Source organism: Protopterus annectens, chromosome 5.part1 (genome assembly GCF_019279795.1).
Source record: "Protopterus annectens isolate FY-2018-M chromosome 5.part1, PAN1.0, whole genome shotgun sequence".
Taxonomy (NCBI): Eukaryota; Metazoa; Chordata; order Ceratodontiformes; family Protopteridae; genus Protopterus; species Protopterus annectens.
In genome coordinates, this window is record NC_056736.1 from 407,876,083 (window position 1) to 407,894,671 (window position 18,589).

Consider the following 18,589-nt stretch of genomic DNA (forward strand, 5'->3'; position numbering starts at 1 on the left):
GAAACTTTATACATGGAAATTTTTATACAGGTCCTTTTATACCCCACAAGTAATGAGTAAAATTAACAAAAAAGATAGTATTTGTAAGAGATGTAATTCAATGATAAATGCTGACTGGACACACGGTTTTTGATTGTACAAGACTAAAATATTATTGGAACCATGTCAGTAGTTTTCTACAAGCCTTATTTACTGATAACTGTATTATAATGTCTAAGTTCAACATCTATACCAAAATGTGTTAAAAAAAGTTATACTTCCTTTATTATGATTAGTTCTAGCGGTGGCTAGAAAGATTATAACTAGAAATTGGATTTCAGATTCCCCTCCTTCTTTTACAGAATTTAAAAATGTCCTAACAGGTGTATGTTATTTGGAACTAATGACAATTAAATCACGAACATCCAGGAAAACATCTTCCTAAAATGTGGGTTACTCTACAAAGATGGTTAGAAAAATAATCTATTTCTCTATGAATATTAATTTAAATGTATATTAATGGAATTCTAAAGTGAATGTCTTTGTAAATTTTAGTTGTTTTGTGATTGTTAAGCATTTATTTATCTTATTGTCAAGTACATGCATCAATTATCAAGTTCAGTTGGTTGTTAAAACTAATAAAGTTGTTTTTAAAAAAACGAAACATTCTTGGGGTTATAGAGTCCTGATTCAAACAAGGTTCTTCCTTTCAAAGGAAACAGGAAATTGTGACTGATATGTAGATAGTTTCTGGAACTATGGAACATGCATCTGTCTGGCACTCTTATAAAAAATAATTTCTGGGAAGAAAATATATTATGTTAAACATTATTCCTACATGTATTCCTGGATACCTGAATTATTTAAGTTGGCAACATACTCATGAAATTGTACCAAAATATCAAGCAGGGTGAAGATGTGTCTTGTATTATTTTTTATTTTTAGGAAGGATGTATTTCCTTTTATGGGTATAGAGTTATTGACTTATACTATGTGTCAGTTTTGAAGAAGATTTCTGAACTATTCACAGTGAGTGTTGTTCATCAGGATACACTTAGGAACACATTTGCCTGCGGATGCTTATTAGAACAAGTCTGAAAAAGCCAGGGACTTCACTTTGTCATCTCATCTTAAACCAGCATATCCCTATTCCATTAATTACATCCATGATTTAAACTACACAGTAGTTGAAGTTATTGCTTTCCAAAAGGGAAAAACAACCTTAAATAAGAAACATTTACCACTTCTGCTGCAACTGTATGGCACAAACAGGACAGTATGGCTGTTAGAAGCAAGACCAAAAGCACATCTTGTGACATTAAAACAAAGTACAACTACAAAGTCATTCAGAATTCCATTGGTTCTTCCTTCAAAATGATGGAAAAAGTGCTAGGTAAAATGAAAGCTCTGAAAATTATAGGGGAAGAAAAGCAAAGATAGAGTGCAGCACTAACATTTGAAGCCCACAAGCAATAATTAAAAAAGCCAAAAAACACTTCAGAACAAGCTATCTGTATAAATTGATTGTGTGTATATGGGCTAAATGAAATTAGAGTCTATAGAAAACTATTCGTGTAGAAGTAATTTAATAAGAGTTATTGGCCTAACCAAAGGGGTTGAGGGGAGTAATCCAGTGACCTTTATATAAAAGGAATTAGCAAGACTGTCAACCTAAAAGTCCCCCCAGTTGTGCCATGAACCAGGGTACTTACACATATGCCAAGGCACGTCATTCTTAAATGAACTACCCGGACCAGGAGGAAATATTTAAGACACCCAGAGAGAAATAGGAACAGCATTCAAAATTGCTGAACTACAGTATACATTGCACATTATTACAGTGCAATGCTTTTCAGTAAAAGAAAACTTTTGTGCCATCTCTGAAAAGGTTTAAAGACCTAGGGTTTTCAGTGCAGTTTTGCTTTCCAGCTTGTCTTATGATTAAGAAAAATGAGGTGCAGCTCTGTTTCAATTTACCTTCTGAAGCAGAAGCATATTTAGAAACTGCCGCTTAAACTGTAATTGGCATGGAAGTACATTTTCAGTTATTTATCAGATACTAAAAGAATACTATCCATGTCTCCTAGAGGCAAGTCTGCTACCCCAGATTCTACAAAGGTCAAAGGAGTGGATCCTCAGTCTTCTTTATTACGGCAGGACAACTAGTCTTGACTTTTGAGCCAGATAGATCTCAAAGTGTGTCCTCCTAAGGTGAACAATCATCTTCTGACTAGACACTGGATTTCTCCACTAAAGATCTTGAATTTGTCAAAAAGAAATTGATAAGGCAGCCGTAGTGAAAACTGTGACATTGGTCGTTAGGAACCTTAACCTACAATGACTTCACTTAGTATGGATTAAATTTTCAGGATATTTTTCACTTAAGATATATCAACTCTGCAGGTGTCTGTGGGCTCCAGTTGCCAAACCACCTTATTAGATGAAAGGATTTTACCAAAACTGTTGTATTTAAAATTTTTTTTTTTTTTTTTTTTAACTAATGGTGAGTGTGGGTATAACAGCCAAATAAGTTTTCATAGCTTATGATCAGTAGTGTCCTGACAGATAGATGTGTTGATAAACATCTGTCTCAAGCTTTCAAAAAGACGCATATAAATCTAGGAACTCTGTTTAGTCAAACCATTTCTCACCAACACCACAAGACAGACAATGGTCAGAACCCATCTGCCTTTTACTTTGCTATATTTTTCCCCAGTTTTTACCAATCTAAGGAAAATAGATTTGGCCAAACTTGAAGCGTGCTACAACAAAATAGCCAAATTTGCTACAAATTCCCCACACAGATCCCATCACTCTATTGCCCTACAACAATTCAGCTGGCTAGAATTGCCCCGCTACTTAACTTATACCCAGCTACTCACAGCCCACAAACTGATAACAGCAACCAGGAAAATCCCCTGCACTTCAAAACCTAGTCCTACCCTACACCAATAATCAAGTAATTCATTCCTCAATTAACTCTCTACTACAAATCACCAAATTCAACAATAATGCTAGGGACTCACTTTACTCTTACTATGTCTCCAAAATATGGAACACTGTTCCTCAACCAGTTATACCTACAGCTAATCACTCTGTTTTAAAAAAAAAAAAAACTACTTAATAATCACCTCTTTAACAACTGGCTCTGCTCATGCTCTACCCCTGAGTAAGACACATTACTCCATTTCCTGTCTTCCTACCCCCTATCCAGCATCCGTTCCCCCTTAATGGCCAGCATATGTTCAATATCTTTTTGTAACTATATATTTGATGCAACAATTTAATTTTTCGCAAAACACTCCACCTCCTGTCTGTCCCCCCGTCCACATATTCTCCCATTCCACCTTGTATCTGTCCGTGTCTACTTCATTTCACTGAAACTCTGTTGCCTGCGCACAATTCACTGAAAGCTCACTTCACTGAAAACTCATTTAACTGAAACTCATTTTGTTGAAAGTTATATATGGCCTTTTCCCCACTGTAGTGTAATCCTAGAGTTGGTATAGAAAGTAAGGAGGTTGTGGGGAGGGGCATAGCCCCCCACATGCTTTGGTTGTATATTGTCTTCTAGAAAGTTATTTGTTGGGCTTGTAAATATCCATGTCTATGGTTTAAAACATTTAAAATAGGTGGGGGGCACTCCCCCAATGTGAGCGGCTGTGCCCCCTACACCCCTCTTACTTTATCCAGGATCGCATTACAGTGGGGAAAAGACTATATATAACTTTCAACAAAATGAGTTTCAGTCAAATGAGTTTTCAGTGATGTGAGCTTTCAGTGAATTGTGAGCAGGCAACTGAGTTTCAGGGAAATGAAGTAGACCCCATCTGTCCTCCCATTACATTGCTCTCCTATCTTCCTCTGCTGTTATTCCCTCCCCGCTCCTCTTTCACCTCTGCTGTACTTAACCTACTAAATAATCACACTATTCTAATTAATACTCTTTTTTCCTTTCTTATAACAAATTTCCAACCAACTCTTTTAATCTATAAGGTTCGCTTATCCAGTAGACATTCCCTTCTTGAGAACCCATGACTGTATCTACTGTAAAAGTGTTTGAAGTATGGTTTGTATGAAGTGTGCTGTAGTATTGTTATTATTTTCATGTTCATGCTTTGTACTACTTTGTTGTGCAACTAGTCTTGTAAGTAATGTAACTATGTTATTTTGCTAATGTGTCTCTGGAGCTTTTCTCCCTGGGCCTCCACTGAAAATGGGCTCAAACCCAGTCGGATTTTCCCGGTAAACAAATGTCAAATAAAGCAAATAATGTCTGCCCAGTTATTAACCATTTTGAAATGACACCTCAATTTTTTTTGTAATACCAGTAGAAATAAAGGTAGAAAATGCTTTGTTAAAGTAATGTTTTGTTATCAGTTGGCATGGTTTTGACTATTTGATGTTTGGGCTATACACTTAGTGATTTTTAAGTTGGCATGACAACCCTTTAAATTAATTTGGCCACACAGCAAGACACTTAAATAAATCTGCTAAGGGCAGTTTATTTCAAGGTTGAGTTTTTCTTAACATAGCTTACAGTTGATAAGAGGTTAAAATTGGAGTATGCTTCTTCAACAATGTTATTTGATAGTGTTCATAAGATAAGAACCAATTTTATTTTTTTAGTGTGAACTACTTTAATGTTGAAACACTGATGGAACTGATAGAGCTTCTGTGGACTGTTTGTACATTTAAAAATCCCAGACCGGATGTAATTGGGTGTAAGAGCTTGTATTATTAATGGAAATCTCCTCTGTTGGTCAGGTAAGTCGCAAAATGCTCAAACATTATCTTGTCTGACCCGGGGCACACAGGTAGTATTTCATAAACCAACAATGAGCCTGACTCCTTTAGTTCTATTAATAACATTAGAGCCATGATTATTAATTTAAGTAAACTAACTGTGCTTAGATCTTGGGGTGTAAAGTTTTACAAGTGAGCTCTCTGAACACTTTTTTCATTATCTTTGGAATTATACCACAAACTATTACATTACTGGGTGAAGACTCTTTGTATTCTGGTTAGCGCTTCTGAGTTTTCTCAGTGAATATAAAAATTGGTTGTCCTTATTATGCTGATCACATTTTAACAGTATCTGTTACAAAGGATTATTTTACTGGATTGTAGGAGTAATCATTTTATCTTGACATTGTTAATGCAGTTGCATGGCATGCTCGGAATATGAATATAATAAAAATTGTGTCTTAAAGTGTTACATGATTTAAAGGCCAATATTGCCTTTTTTACTGGAAACAAAATTAAAAAGGGAGAACTAAACAAAGTATATAATATGGTGAAAAAGATGCATCTGTTTTTCCACTGCCAATGCGACTAAGTAAAGGGTGGTAGTTTTTGTATCAGACAGGTTAAATTGGTGGAAGCTTGATGAGAGAATGGATGCACAGATCCAAGATGGTGTTTAGTTAACATGGAGACCTCTTCAGGAAACAGAATTTCAGGCTCATTTTATGGTGCTAACTAAGAGGAAGCTAAAACTGTTTGATTCCTTTGAAGTAGTATTAGAAGACTGGTGGTAAGCATCATCCTACATTATTAGGGGGGATTTTAACATGGTGCTAGACACCAACTTAGATAAATTATTAAGGGGGAGGTACTAGATTATCCAGGTACAGAAAATATATACAGGGATGGCAGTTAGACTTTATGTTGATTGTCCTGTGGAGAGTGAAACACCCATCAGAAGTTGACTGAACATATTTTGCTCTAACAAATGGTGTGGTGAGCAGATTCATTTTTTTTCTGATCAACAATAGTAATGATTCAGTGCATAAATCTTTAGTAATTTCAACTGTATTCTCCAATCATATTAACGAAGCAAAGGAGTAATCAGCTTCTGTAGGGAGGAGGTTACATCCTGTCCACTTGAAAAGGCAACCAGACCTTCTCTTGCTCCTGAAACAGATAGTGTCTTAAAAAAGAGCAAATGACCATATAAGCCTCTTGAGCAGCTAAACAGGACACTTTTTACATTTTTTTTTAAATTATGGAATCAAAATATTAAAAGGGGTAGACAAAGCTGTGAAGCAGGATATATCTAGCATTTAGGACTTGGAAAAAGAAGTATTTCAGTTTGCGAAGAGGCTTGCTGGACAAGCCATGGTATGTGAGAAACAAGTACCAGATATAGAAACTTAATAAAAGAGTACAGGGCTTTACACCATGCTGAAGCAAGGGAAAATGGGAAAGGAGGATTTGTGGCACAACATACAAGTCCAAACCGACATGCTGAAACAACATACAAGTCATTTAAGCTTATAGTTAATTAAGTATAGTACAGGAAGGGCTCATTCTATACTAAAACTAAAAGATTCAAAAGGGACTTTACATCAGGGCGTTAATAATATTAATAGTGCTATGAGGGAATATTATCAACACTTAATTTAGATTAAGGGGAATAGTAGATTAGTTAATACAGGATCCTTTTTAGATAAAATCAATTGGCCGACACTCACTGATGACCACTGGAATAGTTTTACTGACCCCTTTTCCTTAATGAGATTAAGACTGTTTATCTAAAGGAAAAGCCCCAGTTCTGGATAGACTGCTCTTAGAATTTTACAAATATTTCAAGACGGAGCTAAGAGGAGTTCTTTTGGAACTGCATATTGGTAGTAGAGATGCAGGGAAATTTTCTATTTTAGACTGGTTTCTGTTGTCACATTCCCTAAATCAAGAAAAAGATCCCTTGGACCACACCAACTATAGACCAATGTTTTTTCTGCCCTCAGGAGCAAACGTTGTAGCTTGATTTAGAATTTGGTACCAGAGTTCTTTCAACAAGGTTTTGTTAAAGATAGGATGGGTAGTTTTTGGGATTATCCAGTGTTTGAGCCAACACATAGAATCAGCAATGGCAGCTCTTTTTATAGATTTTAAACTGTTTGATTCAGTGCTTTGGAGTTACATGTGGGCAGTACTTCAGAGATTTGGTATAAAGGGAAGTTAAGTGATGAAGACTTCTTTATTCAGCCCCTCTTCCCCAGCTATTTATTAACAAGCAAAACTCCCCATCCTTGGAATTGTTTACTGACACCACCGGGATCCCCAGTATCCCCAGTGTTATTCATTCTAACAGTAAAGTCACTAAACCTCTGGTTTCAGCAGTGGGGCAAGGAATTGGGAGATCCTAATGTTGTTGAGGGGAAAGGCATACTAACATGGGGTGTGGATGACTGTACCATCTGACTTAATAAATTTTGCAAGGAAATTATTGAAAATATTTGAAACTGTTGAAATATCCGCAACAGTGCTGGATTCAAATCTAGCTAAAACAGTTTTTAACCCTTAAATAAAGCATGTCTGCAACTTAAATAAGATGTACTGTGACTGTGAGACTAGAGTGGACTACAACCAATGTATGCCTCAGAATTGAAATTAGTCCATCATATCCAGATATGTTAGAAGTTAACCTAAAGGAAAGCAATGAAAATCTTTAGTAACCAGACAAAAGCATGGCAAAGGATCAGACTTCCTTTCTAGCTAAAATTATGCTGGCCTGTATGTTCACATTTCCAAAATTTCTGTATCTAGCTAGGAACCTTCCAGGGAATGGTTCATACAAATTGACTAAGAAATTTCAAACCTTTCTGTCTGATTGTTTGGGATAAAATATATCTAGAGTTACTAAAAAAAAATAAAACCTGCGTCATCTTAGGAAAGGGATCTGTGGCTACTTTGGCTATATAGATATGCACATGTAGCTGATAAGACTATGTACACACATGCTTATTCCATAGCCCACCCTAATTATCTTACCAGGGATGACATGTATCTTCCTAAAAAGGCAAACAATCTGTAGACCTACAAAAAGGAAAATATGGGACACAGGTGTTTTGAAAGACACAGGAAAGATAGGAATGCTCAGTGGGCTAATTCTGATGTGATTAATTGGTGGAATAGGATTTGAGGAACATTTAGGTATAAGATTTATGGAATAGTTATTGTGTAGATACATTGTCGAAACTGGGATTGTATATTGGTCAAACGTTTATATATCCAGTCAGGGAGAACACCCCTTACAAGCAGTGATTGTAGAACTAGATCTGAATGTCCTAATCTCAAATTCTAGCAATGCCTACAGTTAGACTGTAGGTCAGCACATCCCTCATGTATAAGATCCTGTCTCATCAACCCTGACGTTAACTAAGGGTTGTACCAAAATTTCCTCACTATGCTTATGTCAATGGTATCATGTATTAGCTCTTTTGTCTGACCATATCAAGTGATAAAATACATTGGATATTAACATAACTGATAGTGAATGGTTAACTTCTAGCATTCAACGGAAATTACTAAAAAAATTCTACACTCTTCAGTTCCCACACTTTAAAAAGCTCCATTACTGTCAGTTATGACCTGGCTGCTAGATGTTGTGGACATGGCCAGTGTTAGAAATGCAGTGAAGATAAAGCAACTTACTATACATATCCTATGAAATTGTCCAACGTGTTCAATAATATGTCAGAAAACCTTCCTTCATTACCTGATACCAGATTTTGAGTTTAAAAGATGCCACCTATCAGATTGACTCTTGACTTAGGTTCATAGGTTGTTAATAGGCTAACAATCACTAGGGCCCTTACAAGTTAAGCCATTAACCCAAAAAGATAGATGGGGAAGGACAATGATTCTACTTATCATGAGGGGAAACTCAGCCACAGAAATTTGCGATTCTTATATATGTCTTTAATTTCTTCTCTGCATTTTTGTAATGTATTACTATATTTGAGCGTATGCCCCCCCCCGAAATAACAAACAACCCTATCTATTCCCTCATAAAATATCACATTGCTCTCTTTCAACTCTTTGCTTCACATCTACTAAAGCTATAATGTTAAAACTTAACTTCTTTGCACAATTCAGTGCTACAAACTTTCTTACACATTCTGCTATGCTGTTAATATTACTTGCCAAAATATTTTACTCTTTCTTCCCCGAGATTTTGCTCTAAATTTTTTCTTGTTGCACGCTTACCCAAATAGTCCCATCCTCCTCTTCTCCATTAACCTTTGTTCCTTTTTCCTTCATCTTCTGTTTCTAGAATCTTATTCTCATTGCTTATTTGAATAGATTATTTTCAGTTAATTGCAAAATGCTATGAAAATGTCCCTCTTCCTCTTGCATTAACATATAGCTTTCTTCTTGCTCACTTTATCTGTTACACTTGCATTCATTCCTTTCATCATTATTTCATTATAATTTTCGCCCATATTTACATTACTTTCAACATTTATATGTTGTTTTATAGCTTGAGCACTACTTTGATTTTAAGTAATTTTCCCACACAATTAGATAACATATGTCCATCCAATCCCACACATTTTGAACATTGTAATGCAAGTTCTTTAATTGTATTCCCCTCCCACACACACATTTACTGCATCATTTAAAGGGACAGACATTTATGTGATCATATTTTCCACAATAAAAAGTTTTGATTGCCATGTGTACCATAACTTCTTTCACATTATCTGTTATGCATATAATTTTCAGGCGAATAATCTAATTCCTTTTGGTTTTAAATTAGTCCATATTTCCCACCTTCCATTCTGTGTACCCTTTTCATCAGCAGTCTGTTTTACATTGAAAATAATCTGACAACTTTTCTTTAGAAAAAGTCTCCGAGTCCTTATGTTCATTTTAATGCTTCTAAATTGTATTGCAATTCTTTTTCCACTTGCAAAGTGATATTAGATATAATATAACCATTCCATACTACTGCGGTGGTGGTGCTGCGGTAGCGTTTTCGCCTCACAGTAAGACGCTGTCCGGTTCGATTCTCAGTTAGAGCGTTTTCTGCTTGGAGACATGCATGAATGGGCGTACCTTCATTGAAGGTTGTACGTCAGGGCTGGCAACTCGGTACGTAAAAATCAAAGCCGAAAGAGACACACACACACACACACACACACACACACACACACACACACACACACACACACACACTACATCCTCACTTTTTTGAAAAAACACTCTACAAAAACAACAAGCCAGTTCATTGTTTTCAAAATACACATCTGCAAAACTTTCTGCTCCTAACTGTATGATTTTTCATACCTAGACTTAAAAACCAAGCAGTTTTACTGTGTCACCCCACAGTACGTAGTTACTGCATTTATGTGCATTCTTTTGTTACACAGAAATCAGTGGTTTCAGAGTCTTCTCACTCTCTGTTTTCTGCTGCCTGAGAATATGACCTTCTTGGTGGTTTCAGGTTTTGGAAAAGCATTCGTCTTGACTTAAGTCAGTATCAACATTGCTACTTTAAGAGATTGGGGAATACTCTGCCTTCTAGCACAACACATGAATTGCAAAAATTAATATGTCCAACATTTTATTTTGCTGGAGCAATAATTTGTGATTACAATATAAGTGCTGTTCTGTTTGGGAAATGCAGTTAACATTGTTGGAATTTTATAAAAAGTACAATAGCACACCTTCCAGGGCAAACCTAGTACTGCTTAAGTAAACTGCATGGTTGGAGTGATGCTTTGCTGCAGATTTCATTTATTATTTGAATTTTGTTTTTTGTTCTACAGTGTTGTATGGTTACCTTTTTTTGTCTTAATAAAGCTGGTTTTGCAAACAAAAAACATCATACTGGTCGTACAGGAAATTAGTGCTCTTTGCAAGGCTTGTTTAAATTCAGAGGTGCAGAATTTTGAAGAAAACTATTACTGCAGGCAGTCTTGTAAAATGAAATGAGTGAAGATATAATAATTGGCATTCTTGCATATTCCTTTTAGATAATACTTATTTTGAAATTTAATATTTCATTTAAGTAATCCAGATGTGTTTGTAGCTACTGCTGTTTTGTTTCTATTTTCAGCCTTATTTAAAGTGCAGCAGTGCCTAAAAATATGTAATAGAGAAGCAGTTTTAATACTTCACATTTATTGTTTTTGCCATGCAGTAGGTTACTTAGAAAACATTGAAAAAAAGTGTTGTGACCCTGCCTTTTTGTGTACTTTAGAGTCAACCATTGAAATCTCTTCGAAAGCTTCTCCACCTTCCTACTTCATCAAACCACACATCTCACTCAGAACTGCGTTTTCAGTCACTGCCAAACCAGCCAACCAAAGCGTCCTTCACCGAAGGGAGAATCCACCCCGTGGGCCCACCACACAGCAGTACTGTACGTCAAGAACCACAAGCAAAAATCAGACAGCCATTCCAACTGCCAGGTCAGATAGAGACAGGGTGGCATGTTCCTCCAGTGAACCGTAGTGGCAATGATGCAGCTGTCTTTCCTGACCAGATAGCCACCAAGACTGGTCAAAATAGCCATGGCTTTAACAGAACAGGTCGCTCAAGAATGCCAAATCTAAATGATTTAAAAGAAACTGCACTTTAGTGATTCTGCAGCTGCTAAATCCATAGGTTTGTGTCTGTGGCAGTCTAATGAGGTTGAGACCCTGGAATGTCAGCCATATGATGGTGTGTGCTGTGTGCCTGTATTTTACAACCATAACATTAAGAAGTGAAGAGTAAAAGAAATAAGGCTGCGCTAATTATAAGTAGTAATTAGCTAATGATGATAGGCTTGTATCAAGAACTAGAGGTCACTCTAATATACTGGGCTTCATTTGTACTCCAGCCGTGATGTACATTTCAGTTTGGAAGTGGAAGGAGCCTTCTGAATACAGGACAGAGCAAGCGATTAATAATAACCCATTGCCCTTACTACCATATTTGCTGCCTAGTAGAAACAGTGAGGCTTGTGAGGCCTGTGTTCCCCTGTTAAAATTAACAGTTGAACTGGTATCAGTTTTTTTAACCTACATATTTGATAGAATTTGTTATATTTATTTATGAACTAAAATAATTGTACTGTTATAACTGTTACGTTACAGAGTACAGCTGTTCTGAGCTAAACATTGTGAAACAGTGCAACAGCTATAGTAGTTTCTATACAAATGAATACTCTCACATTAACTGCAGCAGCAGTATTCTGTATATCTTATTTGTCTATACTATGAAATATAACTCTTTACAGCTAAAGTATTGATAAGACTCTGCCATGTGTTATTTTATATACATTGTGATATAAGGTGCAGTATTTTTTTATCCTTAACTTCCTATAAAATGTAGATGGCAGTGTAAATGAATTATAGCAGCACTATATTGTTTATCAGAACCCTATATATACTCTTCTGTAGCATATCAGATAACTGACAGCGATAGGTTATTCTTATAAATGAAACAAACGATTGTAACCTGATACATCAGTAGAGTTTTGAAGTTATAGCAAAAAATATGACAACCCTTAAATGTCAGGAACATTTGGAGAAGATAGTAATGTGTGTGTGTGTGTGTGTGTGTGTGTGTGTGTGTGCGCCTTTAGACACACATATATGACTGCAGTGAAGATGGCTGTGAATGTGTCTACTCATCTGCTACACTAGCCAGAGGGACTGTGAATGTATCTATTCATCTGCTACACTAGCCAGAGGGATAGGTGTATTTGTAACAAATACAACTGTGTTTTTTTTTTGGGGGGGTGTTATGGCCAGTCTTGAACATGTTACACAAGACATTAATGGTTGCCCTTAATTTCTTAATTTGTCTCCTTGCTGCAATCACTTGATGTGTCAAAGTGGTTCAAAGCATGTGACTCTCAAACTGCTACTTGATGATTACATGTATTTATGTGCTGGTCTTACTTCTTAGGGGTACACAGAAGCACTGATAATGCATTATGTAAGTTCTGTGTGTGTGTGTGTGTGTGTGTGTGTGTGTGTGTGTTTTAAGTATCAGTATTTTTAACAGCTGATAGAAAGTATGAAAAGTGTGCTGCAGGCGTTTTAACAGTTCTCGAAAATGTTTTTCAAGTTCTTACTGACAAAGCAGCTTAGTATAGTCTCTTCTGAGAGTTCTAATATTCCTCTTCATAGGTGCCATCGCATGTAATTTGTACACCTTCTCTTGCGATAATGAATATACTTTTTAAAATAGCTTCACATTCTTTCTTAAGATTTAATTTCCTTTGTAAGTAATGGAATGAACCAACAATTACTGTTGACTCTAATGTTTTATTCTTTATTTAGCAGTGCCAACAGGGCTTTTTGTGCTGTCCAGTGTGACTGCTAATTTGTTTGTCTTTGTATAACATGCCTCATGCTGGTGGTAGCCCTGTGTATTGAGGTTTGTCACTGGAGTTAAAACTGTTTTGTATGCATAAATTACATGGTGCATGCACAGAAAGCTCCAGCAGCTGTATGTGTGTGTGTTTGTATACGTCTTGTAATGTTGGTAGATGGCAACTCTTATTGTAGGAGGCTGTATAATTTGTAATACTGATACTTGATGAATGAAAGAATTGCTGAAAGAAGTTGTGTGATGACTAGGAATTGCCTGTTTCAGAGACTTCTATTGGTGCATAAGCAGCAATGTGAACCCCAAAGCAAGACCTTAGTACATTTTGAAAGGAATTATTCTGAGTTGTTTGAACCTTGCGTTTGGTATTGCTGGTGCTTTGTTCCTCTCATCATGCATCTCAGCTTTGTCTGGAGTTCAGCAAAATACTTCCTCTGATTTTCAGAGTATAAAAAAAATGAATATTCCGTTAAACCAAGTTTGTTAATTGCAGTTGGGTTTACTTCCTGTTATAATATCCTGAAGTCCAGGTTACTACATTAAGATAATTGAAAACTCAGGCAAAGTAGTAGATATTCCTAAGTGCAGCAAAATACATTTTGCAATACCTAGTGTTTCTATGTTTTTGGGGTTTTTTTTGGGAGGGGGGGGCAAGTCCCCCTTGCACCCATCACTTGGGGAAACTGAGACCTAACTCTCTTCATAAGTACCAAAAGGTCACATAACCAAGGAGAAAGTTGATTTGTCCATGTGTCTGTGTGTGTGTGTATGCACATGTGTAAAATGAAGCCTTTTGTATTTTTCTTAGACTGTGCAACCTTACATTTACAGTAATTAAGCGGCAAGAGTGTGTATTGGGAAAGGGCAGTGCAGGGAGCATATCTCCTCCAGGAACATTTCAGGTAATTATGTTACTGCTCTTCTACCATGATACAAGGCACCCTGGATAACGCATCAAATTCAATATGAAATGAGTTGGACTGTTTCAGTTAAAGCAGAATTATGAAGTACCAAAGAATCTGTCATTGCAGCCTGCATTAAGATAGCAGGCATGTACATGTTTCACCCTTATTAGGAATCATCAGTGTACCATCACTGTGTACTTAAGGCTGAAACCTGTATATGCCTGTTGTCTTAATGCGTACCACAGGGAGAAAAATTGGCTTTGCTGTCAGTGCTCCTTGGGTTGACCCTTTTTTTCAAAGTTACTGTTTCTTGTCTAATAATGTACCTTCAATAAGCTTCCCTGTGAGGCTAGTAAATATAATCTCTTTGAAACATGTTGGTTCTTTACTTGGATTATTGTTCCGACATAATAAGCTGATCATCCCCTAATGAGAGTGAACTATGCATGTGTTCTTGCTGTCATGATCTTTATAGATTGTGTGAAGAGTCCATTAATATGTTGCTCTGCTTAAAACATATCAGTCTTAACTTGTTTCATGGGAAGCTGTGTATAATGACCATGATGCTGCTTACTAATTGGAAAATATGTACAGTAATGCTGTTCCATGTTGAATTTGGCTGTGTGCAGTGACCATTTTCTCAGTATGCTATTAACAGTCTTATTTCAAGTAAGCAGTCGAGGTTTGTATGTGTAGTTCTTTTGCTGGGTTTCAGTAAGCATGTGTGTGCTGGGTAACACAGTCTGTGCATGTCATATACCAGAATACAATAATTAGGTAATGTATACTTTAGTTAAAGCAACAAAGGCAAAAGCTAAATTCAGAAATATTAGAATAATTTAATAGCTTTGGTGACTGTGTTTATTTATTTTTATTTATTTAACATTTGTTAACCGGAAAAATCCAACTTGGAATGAAGACGATTTTCAGCGGAGGCCCGTGGAGAAAGGCTCCAGATGCATGTCTTTGTAACATGGGAGGAAACAGGAGCACCTGGAGAAAACCCACATGAATGCAGGGAGGGCATGCAGACTCCGCACAGAAGACACAACAGTTGAGAATCGAACCGGAGAACCTCTTGCTGTGAGGCAACAACGCTACCACTGCACAGTCCAAAATGGAAATGGCTTTGGTGAGGCTCAAACCATGAATGACTACATGCAAGGTGTACACTCTAACCGCTACACTATTGCAATTGTTGATTTTGACACCATATTATTGACTTGGTGTTTAGAATCATATAAAGCAGTATATTCAGTAAAACATCTAGCATAAGATTGAAGCAACAGCAACTAAGCAGTTAAAAAGAAGTTATGTCCTTACCATAACGTTCCATGTGGAGTGTTCATCTCGCCTTTGTTCTTACACATGGGTGTCGGAGCCGATCCTCGGCTCCGAGTCGGCCGCTTAGCAAAGCTTTGCATCCAGAAGAAGCTCAAGACCAACCTACCTCCTACAATTCCCTCTGCCTTTACCTCAGATCTAGTTTGCAGTAAACAATACCAGATCCAGCAATAACAAAGTAATCCCCTATAAAGAAAACCTACGTACAGAGAAGGAACGTAACTAGCTCAAGCCAGTAGAACAACAGAGAGACCACTAGTGGGAGACAAACAGGCCAGACTTTTAAACCAAACGTTCTTCCAGACCTGAGGGTGGGAATGTAAGAACAAAGGCGAGATGAACACTCCACATGGAACGTTATGGTAAGGACATAACTTCTTTATGTGAGAGTGTTCAATCTCGCCGTTTGTTCTTACACATGGGTAGCGTCCCTAGCTCCGTTACCCCGAGTGACTCACGGAAGAACGTTCCTGAGCACAGTGGAACCAAAAGATGCTCTGTCCCTGGAAGTCTTGTCCACTTTATAATGAGTGATGAACGTATGTGGTTTAGACCAAGTGGCTGCCACACAAATAGTGTCCAAAGGCAGACGAGCCGCATGAGCCAGAGATGTAGAAACTGACCTAGTAGAATGTCCCTTTGGTTTGGTGGGCAAACTCTGATTAGAAGCAGAATAAACGAAGGTAATACAATCGGTTAGCCATTTGGAAAGAGTACGCTTCGTCACTGCCATGCCCTTTTTGTTGTCCGCAAAGGCTATAAAAAGTTGGTCTGCTTTTCTATGATCTTTAGTTCTATCTAGGTAGAATCTGAGTTGTCTATGAACATCCAACTTGTGTAACATATATTAAAGCTTATTGGAGTGGTTTTTGAAAAATGTGGGAAGTTCAATGGACTGATTAATGTTGTTAACTGAACAAACTTTAGGGAGGAACGAAGGGTTGGTGCGTAATGATACCCTGTCTGGGTGAAAAATTAAATATGGCTGCTTAATGGAAAGCGCCTGAAGTTCTGATACTTGTCTGGCTGAAGTGATAGCTACTAGGAAAAGAGTTTTCCAGGACAAGAACTTTAATGAACAGGAAGAAGCTGGTTCAAAAGGTGGTAACATTAGTTGGGATAAGAGCAAATTTAGATTCCAAGGGGCTGTAGGAAACCTAACTGCTGGTCTAAGATGAAAAGACCCTTTCAAGAAGGCTTTACAAAGCCTATGAGCCATAATGGGCGCTCCGTTCTCTCCTACATGGAAGTTCGAAATCGCAGCCAATTGAACTTTTAGAGTAGCAGTAGAGGCTCCTTGATGAAACAGTATGGACAGGAACTCCAAAATCTTGTTTAGAGGGGCTACTAAGGGATCTAAATTTTGTTTAGTCGCCCAGAAAACGAAACGTTTCCACTTTCCGGTGTAAATTTTAGTAGTGGAAGCCTTATGAGAGGCTACCAGAATGTCCTGAAACGCCGGAGAGAGAAGATCAGACTTGGCTAAGTAGGGAAGCGGAGCAGCCAAGCTGCTAACTTGAGGGACAGGAGTGATGAGTGAGGAGCTCCTGATGAATGAGTCAGTAGATCTGGCACTGGGTCCAGAATCCAGGGCTCCCGCATTTGGTGAGCTTGAAGAAAGGGGAACCAAATCTGTCGAGGCCAGAATGGGGCAATGAGAATTATAGTCCTTTCCTGGTCCTTGGCTTTCTGAAGAAATCTCGGTATCAGAGGTATAGGGGGGAAAGCGTACAGGAGACCTGGGGGCCAATCGTGAATCGGAGCGTCCCTGGGGACATCCCCTGGAGGGGGAAGAAGGGCAAAGTAGCTTCTGCATTTGGTGTTCATTGGAGACGCAAACAGATCGCAGCAAGGCTGGCCCCACTTGCAGAAGATCCTTTCCGCCACTATCTGGTTGAGGGACCACTCGTGAGGTAACAGGATGGCTCTGCTCAACCTGTCCGCTATGACGTTGGATAACCCCGGGATGTGCATTGCTATCAGAAAGCAACCCGTGGATTCTGCCCATTGCCAAATTCTCATGGCCTCTCTGCACAACTGGTAAGATTTGGTTCCTCCTTGTTTGTTTATGTACCAGACTACGGACATGTTGTCCGTCTGAACTGCAATGGTCCCTAGAGGTAGAAGGGGGGAGAAGTGTAGCAACGCTAGATACACTGCCCTCATCTCTAGAACATTGATGTGCAGGTTGTACTCTAAACTGGTTCATTCGCCTTGGACTGTCTGTCCCTGAAAAATGCCCCCCAACCCTATCAGGGAAGCGTCCGTGGTCACTGTGGCTGTAGGTGTGGGAAACACAAACGTCGGCCGCTGATGAAATTGTGATTCTGTAACCACCAAGACAGGTGTGCTTTGCAGGTGTTCGTAATATGAATCTGGTGTGTCAGTGGTAACTGTTGGAATGACCACTGTGCGAACAGCAGCCATTGGAGAACTCTCATGTGTAGCCTCCCCATGGGAACTGCAATGAGGGAAGCTGACATGAGTCCCAAGACTTTCAAGACTAGTTTGGCTGGGGACTTTTTGGACAATAGTAGGAGAGATACGTGTTCTTGCAGGGAAGCTATTCTTGCGGAGGGAAGTTTTAGGAGCAAAGAACGGGTATCTAGCTCTGCCCCTATAAATGAAATATGCTGCGAGGGCTGTAACACAGATTTTTCGAAATTTATCGAAATTCCTAGCTGAACACAAAGGCTGAGAGTGTAGTTCCTGGCCTGTATCAGTTGATGCTCGGTGGTGGCAGACAGGAGCCAGTCGTCCAGATACGGAAACACGCGGAATCCTAGACATCTCAAGTGAGACGCTACCACTGCCATGCATTTGGTGAAAACCCTGGGGGCTCAGGTTAGACCAAAGGGCAGGGTCCGAAACTGAAAGTGGCTGGCTCCCAGCTGGAAGCGCAGGTGATCTCTGGACGCTCTGGCCATTTTGATGTGGTAGTAGGCGTCCCTGAGATCAATTGAGCACATCCAGTCTTGAAGCGTGACCATCCGGAACTTTTCTTTCTTGACATACGTATTGCGATTGCTTAGGTCCAAAATTGGCCTCCAGTCCTCTGTCTTCTTTGGAACTAAAAAGAACCTTGAGTAAGTTCCGGATCCTGCTTGGTCCGCCGGGACTGGTTGGATGACTCTTTTTCTAGCAGCTTTGAGATTTCTATAGCTGCAGGTTCCCGCAGATGGGGTGGAACATCTGGGAATCTTTTTTTGTGGTAACGGGGGGAATAGAAAGGGAATTTTGTA

General features: G+C 38.3%; 1 protein-coding gene across 1 annotated transcript in view; it reads left to right on the forward strand.

Annotated features, from left to right (window-relative positions):
• CDKL5 (cyclin dependent kinase like 5) overlaps positions 1–18,589 on the forward strand; it is a 1,714,404-nt gene that overhangs the window by 1,654,344 nt on the left and 41,471 nt on the right. The window contains exon 14 of the mRNA XM_044073061.1: positions 10,976–11,382. Within this exon, the coding sequence (XP_043928996.1) occupies positions 10,976–11,356 (381 nt within the window). The 3' untranslated portion in view covers positions 11,357–11,382. The remainder of the gene's footprint in view (positions 1–10,975; positions 11,383–18,589) is intronic.